We start from the raw sequence: 11,403 nt of genomic DNA, 5'->3' as shown, positions 1-11,403 counted from the left end.
AAATAATAAAAGGAAGGCTGGGAATATAACTCCGAGGTAGAGCGCTTGCCTAACATGCATAGAACCCTAATTTCAATCTCCAGAAACGTCCCACCACCTCAAGAAAAAGGAAGAAAGAAAGAAGAAGAGAAGGGAAGAAGTAAAAAAGAGAGAAGAAAAGGGAGAGGGAAGTGTAGAAACTGTGGCATTTTAACAAACTTGCGACAGCTGACTACAAGTTCCAGAGAGCGATGCGCGAATTTTCCCGCCAGCGCCTCGGCCCGCCTTTCAAGAACTACATATCCCGGCATGCCCCGGGATGCACCGGTCCTCGCCCCTCGCCGGTTCCGCCCCCTTTCCCCACAGCCCCCGCCCGCCGGGTTGGTCTCGGAGAGTTTGTTCGGTGGCCGTGGCAGACGAAGGTGCAACGAGAACTCCAGCAGCCGCGCGATGGGCGATTCCAAAGTGAAAGTGGCGGTGCGGGTCCGGCCAATGAATCGACGAGGTGAGCGCTCGTCCCGGGTTGGGGGCGACAGGTGCTTGTGGTGCTAGAGCTTCGGCGACCCAGGGGGTCCTGGCGGGCACCCCTCACCGCGCGTGCGCCCTCGACGGCGCGGCCGGGCCCTCAGCCCTCCGCCCCGCCAGCTGTCACCGCGTTCGCCAGGCCTCGGGCCGCTCCGGCCTCGCAGCCCGCCTGTGCACGCAGCTCTCAGAGCGGACTGCCCCACTGTTCGATTTTCCACTTTCCATCACTTGAACCTGCACCTTGTGGCTGTTTGCAGAAAGGAAGGACGTGCCTTAGTTTCTTCTGGTTTGTGATTGTCGAGAGTTTCTTTTTTCTTTTTCCTTTTGCTTGAAGTGATAGTCATCAACTCAACAATAAATAGTCTCGGTGCCAAGATTCTTGGGAAATTGTATCCTTCAAACATGCTCCGAAGTCCGTAGGGAGGGTAGGGAAAGTAGATAAACCCCAGGACACGTAAATCATCTTTCCAAGTTGGAAGGACTGAAGCCTAAAACAAGTCCCCAGAGTAGATGGATTTTGCCTTTGCGGTTTCACCAGAGGCTGTCTGGCAGGGTGCTTTAAATGAGGTGTGTGTTTGAAAACACTTTATATACAAGTCTTGTTATTGAGCTTGCTGCTTCATTCTCAGGAGATGGAATTGCAGTTAATTGATTAGACTACCGACTATCTAGAATCGTTTTTAAAGTGCAGGAATCACTTTCTAAAGTTTCTTGTTTGTTTTATTGTGCTCAAAATCAAATGTGTGGGGGGAAATACGGTTTTTCTGTCTTCTTGCCCATTTATTGAAGTAAACAGGTGAAACAGTTGACAGATTTTCCTGGTTAGTTCTGTGGGTAGTTGGCTTTCCTGTTTCTTGGCGTTGGCTTGCCCACCTGAACCTGCGTAATTCTATGAGGCAAGTTTTTGAGACTTAACTTTTAAAGCTCTCACTCAGCTAATTGTCTCCTTTCATCCAGGCTCTCACAAAACAAAGTAACTTAGAAATCTAAAAGTTTTCAAAAGCTTCCAATTTTTGAGTATCCATACATCTTTATTTTAAGTTCACTTCAAATTTATTGTGACCATCACCATGATTTCAAACAAACAAACAAAAATCTACCACCAACAAACAAGCCAGATGGAACCTGACTTATCGGGGAATGATTCAGAAAGGATGGGTTCAGCACATTCTTAAAATTTCCTTTTTGCAAAATACTTGGAAATGTCAGTGCTGAGAGGAGGCCGCTAACAGGCCACCTCAGCAGGGCTTGAGTAGCTACTTAGAGCCTGACTTTTCGTCCTTGTTTTCTTCTACAGGGACGAAGCTACTCTCTCTACTAAATTTGCCGTGATTGTAACCCTGACATCAGTTGTTAATAATGCTCAGGGTTTGGAGACACGAATTGGATGATTTTAGCTGTGGAGTGAATGTTAGCTGTTTTTTGTATTGAACATTCTCTTCCTCCCTCTCTCTTTCTCTCCTTCCTTCCCTTCTTCTAGAGGCTGGGTCTTTCTACATAGCCCTGGCTGTCCTGGAACTTGCTAAGTAGATCAGACTGGCCTAGAACTCAAGAAGTCTGCCTACCTCTACCTCCCAAGTGCTGGGATTAAAGGCATGGGCCTGACCTTTTCATTTTTTAAATGTAGGTCCTAAGGATCTGAACCCTGGTCCTCACTTGTGCAGCTCATGCTTTATCTCTGACCCATTTCCCCAGTCTCCCTATTTTTTTCCATTTATCTACCTACCTACCTACCTACCTACCTACCTACTAACCAACAGTCTCCTTATGTAGACCTGGTTGGCCTGGAACTTGTGGATATCCTCCTGCCTCAAGCCTTTTGAGTTCTGGGATTGTAGGGATGCACCAACCCCTCCTGGCTGAACTCACTTTAAAATGAGTGTTTACAGTTTGTCTCCATTGTCCGATGACACACTGCTCCCTAGTCTCTTCAATTACTCTTGTCTTTTGTCTTCTGTTTTCTAGTATGCACTTGGGCTTGCCTTTCCAGTGATCATCATGGATAATTTCTTCATCAGCATTATTATGAAATATAGCAGAGAGGAATTTTAAAGCCTGCAATTTCTAAGTTGGCATCTTAACTTCCTATGAAAAAGCAGTAACAAAATTGAGCTCCTTTTTGCTGAGTTTGAAAAGAATCCTATTACTTCAAACATTGCCTCTTCTGGGAAAATTAATGTTTTAAGTGATAGCGTATGGCTGTCAAGTATTTGGGTCTATTCCTGGGTGCTTGTGACTTAGAGTGTATGTGTAGGAAGCGTCTTGAAGATTGACATGGCTGAGCATGGGTCACTGGGATGTTCTCATAGACTCTTGTTTGAAATGACAGTATCTTTTGAGGGAAGTCTGCAGATGTCCACAACCCTTTGGTGTAGGGTTCGGTTCTTTGTGTGACTCAGTGGCTGGTTGTGGTTAGGAGCTTTAGCTTTTCTGCTTGGCCGTCCCTGGGTTTGGCAAACTTGGTTGAACATCAAGCAGTGGACCCTAATTTAATAATAACTAGAGTTGTAATGGCTAATTTGTCAAGATAAACAAAGGAGGTTGTGTGTGTGTGTGTTTGTGTGTGTCTGTATCCCAGTATGTCTGTAATCTTAGCACTTGGAAGGTTTAGGCAGGAGGATCTTAGCTTGAGGTGAGACTGGGCAGTATAAATAGTGAAATTGCTTTTTTAAAAAGTAAAACATTTACTATATTCTTCTCTGCTGGCTAACTAACCACCTTCTTCCTGACCTCTATTTTTTCATCATTTTTTTCCTTTGGTGATATGGGGGAATTAACCAGAGCCTTGCATGTACTAATATTTCCACTCTAGTGTTATGCTTACATGTATGTTACATTGTCTTAACATTACAGCTTTTAGTCCACTGAAATAGGAAGCTAAACTGATAAAGGAAAGGGGTAAATTAATTTCTTCAGTCTAACGCTCTCCCAACTGAGCTATTTTGGCTTGATAAATTAATTTCTTAAAAGATCTTGAAGTTGTGTTTATAGATGATTTTTTTTTTTGGTATTGTTTTGAGATTGGATCTTAGGTGGCTCACTCAGGCTGGCTGTGTAGCTGAGGCTATCCTTGAACTCCTGATCCTTCTGCCTCTAAGTACTGGATTACAGACTTGCTCTATCATGATCAGCTTCGGTCTGTTCTTTTAGACTGTACAACTCAGCAGGTAAGTTTGCATCCTTCCACATATTATACAGGAGACCTTTTCATATATCATTAATCTAATCATTAAATAATCTGAAAGGTATTTATTTATTCTTTTTGTCCTTTGTGGCAGGGTTTCTCTGTGTAGTCTTTGGTTGTCCTGGAACTTGCTCTGTAGACCAGACTGGCCTTGAACTCACAGAGGTTTACATGACTCTGCTTTCCAAGTGTTAGGATTAAGGGTGTGCACCACTACTTCCAGTCCAGCTATTTTTTTTTATTTTTATTTTATGTGCATGAGTGTTTCCCCTGAATATATGTATACATACCACATGGGTGGAGTTTCCAAAGAGGTCATAGGAAGGTGTTGGATTCCCTGGAATTGAAGTTACAGGCATTGTGAATTTTCATGTCGGTTCTGGGAACTGAACCTGGGTCCTCTGCTAAATTAACTAGTGCTTGTAAACTCTGAACCATCTCTTCAGTTTCTCTGAATGTTTTCTAAGCATAATTTCCATTAAAAGTATCAGGTATACTCTCCTTCTCAGGAATTTGAAATTTTATATAGATGGGTAGTTTAAAAAATTAATAGGTAAATGACTATTGACTAATTGCCAGGTTTCTAGCTCCTACTAGATTGCCTGGGAGCGTCAATCAAGGAACTGCCAACTTAAAAATATGTGGAAGATTATCCAGGAAAAGAAATAAACTGTGAAGTGTTTGGAAAATATCTTTGCCTAAGGGAATGGAACAGAGAATTATGTTAGAAGTTGAGCCAGAAGGGATTATCTCAGGTATTCCTGAGCATAGGTGATAAATCTATTTCAGAAGATATTTCCAGTGAGTTTGAAGTTTGCATTCTGCAGTGTTTAATGCAGGGAAAAACACAAAAAAGTAAGAAATGATATCCAGAAAAACCAGCACATTCATAAATCAGGGTCTTAGTGATAAAGTGGAGGCAATGGCGTAGCCATGGAAAGTGATATCAGCCAAGCAGACATACTATGGGAAGAACAGAACTTTAAACTCTGTGTGTGACTAAGAAGCTATCTATTAGTGTGGCTATTGCTGAATAGGAACCAGGTAGTGTAGGGGCCAGAACTAGAAGAATCTGGGGAAGGAATGGACTGCTCTCATGGAGAGGATTTGCCAAAGACCTTGTTTGCGTTGTCCCCCGGCTTTGTCCTGTGTATTCATGTGTGCTCTATGGTTTCTGTGTGAGGAAATGACTGTCATGTGAGGAGATAAGATGAAAAGATACACAGGTATAGCCAACTGCTACTTATTAAGTGCCAGGTGAGTGACAGGGACACGGAGGAATTTAGAGGAGTGAAAGACCTCTGCATGCTTGGTGATTAGGGAAGTCTTTACTGTGGAGGGCAGGTCTCGGTTACAAAACATTCCCAGCAGCAGGCCTATGATTTCCAGGGGTGGGAAAGGAAGGCCTTGGTTCTCTGAGGAGGAAGCATGGCCTGAGAGCCAAGCACAAAGGACAGGAATGAGCAAGACTTGTTTAGGCAGCAGAGACAGGCTTGGCCTGTCCCAAAGGAGGATTCCACAGATTAACTGGAGGAGGGTATGAGGAGGGCTGGGTGTAGCATGGGACCCCTGCTGACAGCTAGGCCAGAAGTCAGTTTAGGTGGCTGGTCTCTTTAGATTTTTAGAACTTCATGTGGCCACAGTCATTAAGAAAGATTCCTGGATTGCAAGGCAAGTTCAGAAGACTAGATAATCTGTAAAACCCACTTGATAGAAATGTAACCAGATGAACAAGAAGTCAGAAGAGGCTGGCCTTACTCAAGTAGTCTTCATTCAGAAGACATGGGGAAATTGGAAATAGGAAACTTAGAAGACCTTGCCCATCAAGAAAGAGATAGGAGGATGTCCTTAGGGAGCAAGGGGACAGACGACTGGTTTTGACCTTGAAGCTGGCCCCAGGGAGGCTTTGGATCATCCAGAAGATGCCTGGCAAATGTGGAGCCATGGGCGGCTGAGTCTGGAAATTTCTTGACAGTGTTTGGTGAAACAGAAGGTACTTGTTTGCTGGCATCTGCTTGATGTGCCAATGTCCAATGAGACACCCCAACCATTACAACATTGTTCCTGCCAGCAGTCCAGGGACAGAAGCTTGGGAGCTTGGGTTTGTACACAGGATCAGAGAGAGAGAGCCCTTTGCTGAAGGTAACACACAACTTTGTTACAACTGGTGTTACTGTTTCTCCCTCACCTCTATAAAACCATGACTAATCCCCCACTTTTCCACTTCTACAGTTCTGAATGTGGGAGAAACCACTGACAAAGCTATTACTTAAGGAGATGAATTGAGGCATTTATTGAGTGGAAACGGATTTATTGATTTCTGCTCACTGATGGCAGGACATGTTCTTTGCAGAAACTTGGCAGAGATGGGTAGTGCCTTCTGGGGAAGTGTATGAAGTTGGCTTACAAGACAAAGGCCTGTGACTGAATGGTGCTAGGCTCTCACTCATGTAAGCTGTAGGCAGCTTTAGAAAGTGGTATTCATTAACCTATCTAGTTTGTCTTTTTCTTTTTTCTTTTTTTCTTTTTTTGGCTTTTCAAGACAGGGTTTCTTTGTAGTCCTGGCTGGCCTGGAACTAGCTTTGTAGACCAGGCTGGCCATGACCTTCTACCTGCCTCTGTTTCCCAAGTGCTGGGATTAAAGGCATGTGGCACCATTGCCCAGCTGGTTCAAGTCTTGATTAAAGAAAAACTATAATAACCACTTTTTCTATTTTCTTTTTAGAGTGCAGGGATTAAACCCTGAGTGTTTGTGTGTGGTCATGCCTCACTAGTATATGGGTGGGCAAAGGACCACCTGTGGGACTTGGCTCTCTCCATCCACTGTGTAGGTGCAGGGGCTCAAACTCAGGCTATCCAGTTTGGCTGTAAGCACCTTTACCGACTGAACCATCTTTCTGGACCTCTGATAGTGATCTGCCAAACATTGCTGTGGTAGTTGTGCTGAGTCATTGTTTGTTGCTGGGACTTTGAACCCAGGGCCTTTCATATTGTATGAGGCTTCATTAGCCTCATTAGCCCAGTTGCAGGGCTTTCTATAGTTTTCTGTTTGTTTTTTTTTTCCCCCTTCAAGATAAAATCTTACAAAGTAGCCCAGGATGGTTGCAAACTTGCCATTTCTCTGCCTTAGCTTTCAGAGTGCTGGCATGTACTACCACCTGGTGCAGTTCAAGTTTTGCTTTTTGTTTCTGTTTTTGTTTTTAGACAGAATCTTAGTATGTAGCATGGCTGTCCTGGTACTTGTTATGTAGACTAGGCAGGCCTTGAACTCGTAGAAATCTGCCTACCTTTGCCTCTTGCCTGCTGGGATTAAATGTGTGCATCACCATATCTGGCCCACTTTTAGGTTTAAAAAAAAAAAATACATGATTTTACTGTTTTCTTCAAACTGAACTTTGAAATGCCATTGTAGAACTTCTGTATATCACAATCACAGAGAAGGAGCTTAGCCTTGTAGGATAATCAAACTAGAATTTTGGGGGCCTGCCATTAAAGTTTGTGCTTTTTTTGGGGGTCTCACAGGAACTAGTTAGATCTAAGACAAATGATGGTCAAGGGAACCTGACAGTTCTGAGAGGCATGCTCTCTTTCCTTTGCATAGGTTGTCACTGTGTAGCCCAGGCTGTCCTCAAACTCAGTCAGTCAGTCTGTCCTCAGAACAGTCCTTCTGCTGAGTCTCCTGAATGATGAGAGTACATATAGGTACAAGGTACCATGGCAGTAAGTCATCATCTTTGGCCAAAGGAACTTAGGTAACAGTGGGTGGCACAGATCAGTTCTCTATCAGGCCACAGATGTATGTGCAGTAAGGACAGTGAGTTATGCAAAGCAATAGGGCTTGGGTTTGAGAATGCACTGTCAGCAAGTCCCACAGAAATGATGTGGAGGAATTCAAATGAATGCTATAAAATGAAGTGAGTTCAGGAGGTGTCCATCTGAGGAGCTCTGAGCCTGTGGAATCCTCTGTAGGGTCTGCTTTAGATAATGGCGTGCATGCTGGTGGCAGTAGCTAAAAAGTGCAGGAGAGGAAGGTTTTAGGGGGAGATGTTAGAGAGGATGAGCCTTGCTTTGATTCATTAGCCAACTTGAGTCAATGCTTATGTGCCAGGTACTGTATCTACACCTGTGAGTTAGCTGTAACTGGGAAGAAACTCAGTGGTTGGCTGTAGCTAAATGGACAAAGATAGTTGTCTCAACTTAGGAACTGGGGGTTAGTAGATACCTGGAGTCATACTGTAGAAGAGAGAATTTATGTTAGGGCCTATGTGAAGGAGGTCGCTGAGGCCAAGATGAGGGGCCAAGAGCACAAGGTGACAGCAATGCGGTATAAGATCAGGGAGACAAAATGTGACATGGAATAATTGGTGTACAGTCAGATGTCACACGAGTGGCCTCATGGCATTGATGGTAATTTTCAGAGCAATATCACCTAAATAATGGATGATTTGGTGGTGGGCTGTGGGCAGTGTGTTGAGGAGTAAGTGGGCCTGCCGGTATTGAGACAGAGTTTACTTGAATATTCTCTAGCACTTCGGGGACAGGAAGACTGAGTGGTGTCTAGAGGGCTATGCAGCTAGTGCTAGGCCTTTCCAGCTTCTTACTGATTTAAAGTCTGGGAGATATTTTGGCCAGTTATACACAGAAAGCCGATGCAGAGGGAAAGCTTTAAAGTGTGGTTGGAAGAAGATGGTTCCCCAATGGGGTGGTCCTGGAGAGCTTCGTTATCTTGGCAAGATTAAAATGGGAAGAGTTGAAAGTGAGAATTGGGGGAGCTGAAATGATCAGAAGACAGTGTGTATAATGTGCTTGAAGAGGACTGTGGATGTGGCTTAGTTGGTAAAATGCTTGCTTAGCATGCATGGAGCCTGGCTTCCACCCCCAGTACCATATAAAATGGGTGTGGTGGTGCACACCTGTATTTCCCACAGGAGGAGGAACTCAAGGTCATCCTTGGCAGCCACCTTGAACACAATAAATCCTGTCTGAAAGGAAATGTGAAGCACTTGCAGGACTCCAGCACTATTTTATATCTTTTGAGGGTAGTAGGGTTATAGGACTTTTTAACTTTGCTCCCCTCCTCCCTCCTTTCCTCTCTCTCCCTTCTTGTCTAGCCCAGGCTGGCCTTAGACTCCTGAATAGTTGGGACTTCAGGTGTGTGCCACTATGCCTGGCTTTTCTTTCTCTCTTTAAAATATAAAGTTTAACTACCAAAATTGTACCATTCAGTCTCTTAGGACACTCGGAGCTGTGTGGCTGTCACTGCTGTTTGGTTCCAGAATGTTTGCTTCATCCAAGCAACAGTCACTCCCTATCCCCCATCCCTTTTCATCTCTCAGAGGATTTACCTGTTTGGACATTTTGTAAATGTCGTACAACATGGAACAGACTTCTTCCAGTTGACATAATGAATTCAGAGCTTGTCTGTGCTGTATAGCATGAATCAAACTCCATTCTTTTTATGTCTGAATAATCTTTGATTATGCCTCATTTGGTTTATTCATTGATTGGTTCCCACCTTTTGACAATAATGAGTCAAGCTGCTATGAACATTTGAGTATATGTTTAGTTTGTTTTTGTTTTTGAGATGGAGGCCCACTGTGTAGCTCCGGCTTACCTAGAACTCACTTTGTGGCCCTGGCTGGCCTTGAACTTACAGAGTTCTGCCTGTCTCTGTCTCTAGGATGCTGGGATTAAAGGCGTATGTCACCAGGGGTTAACTTCAGCTTTTTGATTCAGGGTTTTATGTGGCCCAGGTAGCCCTTGAACTCCTTGTTCAACCTGTCTCCACTGCCATGCCTGCCTTTTGCCTCTTCTGGTGCTGACATCATTGGTTTTGTCACCTTGCTCAGCTTGTGTACAGGTTTTTATATGGAGGTGTATATTCATTTATTTTGCATATGCATTGGTATAGGAGTGGAGTTGCTCTGGCATGCAGCAGTTCTAACTTTTGAGGAACTGCTGAACTATAGGGTAAATACCTGCATCACTTTAGCCCCTCATCAGTGCATGGAGGCTCCAGTTTCTCCCCACCAATGCTCACACTTGATAAATGCAGCCCTTTCTTTGTCAGTACAAGGACTGAACCCAGGGTCTTACACTGCTATGCTGGTGCTCTGTGATTGAGCTATTCTTCCAGCCTTGTCTTAGAGGGTTTTAATCACTCATCTGCAAATCCTGAGCTTTGTTTGTTTGCTTTGAGTGTTTGGTACCTCATAAAATTTTTGTAACTTTTCACTCTGTCCCCTCTTCCCCTTAATACACATCACCTCTTTATTTCACTTTTTAGTGCTTCCTCATAGTAGAGCTCAATTCCATTGTCATTATTTATTAGTCAAGTAGATTTTTGATATCCACTAACATATATAGGTAGAGATTACTTCTAATATGTATTTATATGTTTTACACATGGAAGGCCTTTTGCTTTCCTTACAAAGTATTACTTATATTTATGGGAGAGCAGCACATGTGGGAAAGCACATGAGGAGGTCAGAGGACAGCCTATAGGAATTGTCCTCTCCTTTTACCACGTGTACCCTGGGAATTAAACTAAGGTTGTCAGACTAGGCAGCAGGTACTTTTACCCACTGAGCCATCTTCCTGCTCCCAGTTTGCTTTTTACTTAAGTGGTATTGCCAGCCCCCCCAACCTTGAATATTGGACCACAATACGAAGGGTTCAGAAACATGCAAGTAAAAAGTATAAGCCACTTTCATAAGCAATGTAGATAAATGAAGGGTTGACATGTGACACAGATGCCTTGAAAACAACCACACATTACCTGCAGACTTTAAAACAAAAAATTGAATCTCATAAGTAATTTATTATTTTCCTTTACAAAATGGATCCTAGAGTATTGAAGACTTACTTAGAGCTAGCTTTTTTAGAGACATAATTGGTAAGCAGAGAGAGGGCATGGGCAATCTGGTTCGGAAATTAGAAAGGCAGATTACCAAATGGGCATCTCTGATACTTCACTCACAAGTGAATGATCTATTCCCGCAGACAACATGACTTATGTAAGGGGAGTGTCCCAGGCTCTGCCCATATTTTGCTATGAAGTCATTGGGGTACAAGCAATGGCTGATTTGTACATCGAAGAAAGATTTGTTTCCAATGATTGCTCACTCTTTCAGGGTGACTAATACACAGGCTAAATAAGCAGACCGTGTTAGCTATTAATATTTAATGTTATGAATAACTTGATGTGGAAAGGCATCTTAGTTGGGAATACTGGCCTGTAGTAAGTTGGGGCCCTTTAATGCTAATATGTTACATTTCCTGCCCTTTTTAAAGAAGGCTTAGGAATATATCAAAGTACCCATGGTTCTGAGGATTATAAAGCCTGCTTAGTCATAACACAATATATTACTGAAGGTTTCTAGTTGGTTGTCAGATACAGTGTTAATTAAATCTCAAACTTGTTACTTTAGGTTTCATTATGAATAAACATGCCCATGCTACTTATTGTAATAACAACCAGTATTTGGTAATGTCCTAACCATTTTAAGTGTATTGGTCAGAGACATTAAGGATGTTTCACATTGAGTCACCATCATCACCATCTGTGAGCAGAGCCTTTTCACATTATAAAATTAGGTGTGGTGACATATAACTAATCCCACCACTTGGGAGGTAGAGGTCAGAGGCAGAGAGGCTGGGGGATTGGTTCAAGTTTTTTGGCCAGCTTGGGCTACAGTGTTAGACGCTGCCCACCC

General features: G+C 43.3%; 1 protein-coding gene across 2 annotated transcripts in view; it reads left to right on the top strand.

Annotated features, from left to right (window-relative positions):
- Positions 1-322: 322 nt before the first annotated feature.
- The window catches only part of Kif13b (kinesin family member 13B), a 141,031-nt gene continuing 129,950 nt past the window's right edge, over positions 323-11,403 (top strand). For both annotated transcript variants that reach the window (XM_051195502.1, XM_051195503.1), the window contains exon 1: positions 323-484. In XM_051195502.1, the coding sequence (XP_051051459.1) occupies positions 430-484 (55 nt within the window). In that variant the 5' untranslated portion in view covers positions 323-429. The remainder of the gene's footprint in view (positions 485-11,403) is intronic.

The sequence above is a fragment of the Phodopus roborovskii genome, unplaced genomic scaffold (assembly GCF_943737965.1).
Source record: "Phodopus roborovskii unplaced genomic scaffold, PHOROB, whole genome shotgun sequence".
In the NCBI taxonomy this organism is placed as follows: Eukaryota; Metazoa; Chordata; class Mammalia; order Rodentia; family Cricetidae; genus Phodopus; species Phodopus roborovskii.
This window is presented reverse-complemented; position numbering and strand designations above follow the sequence as displayed.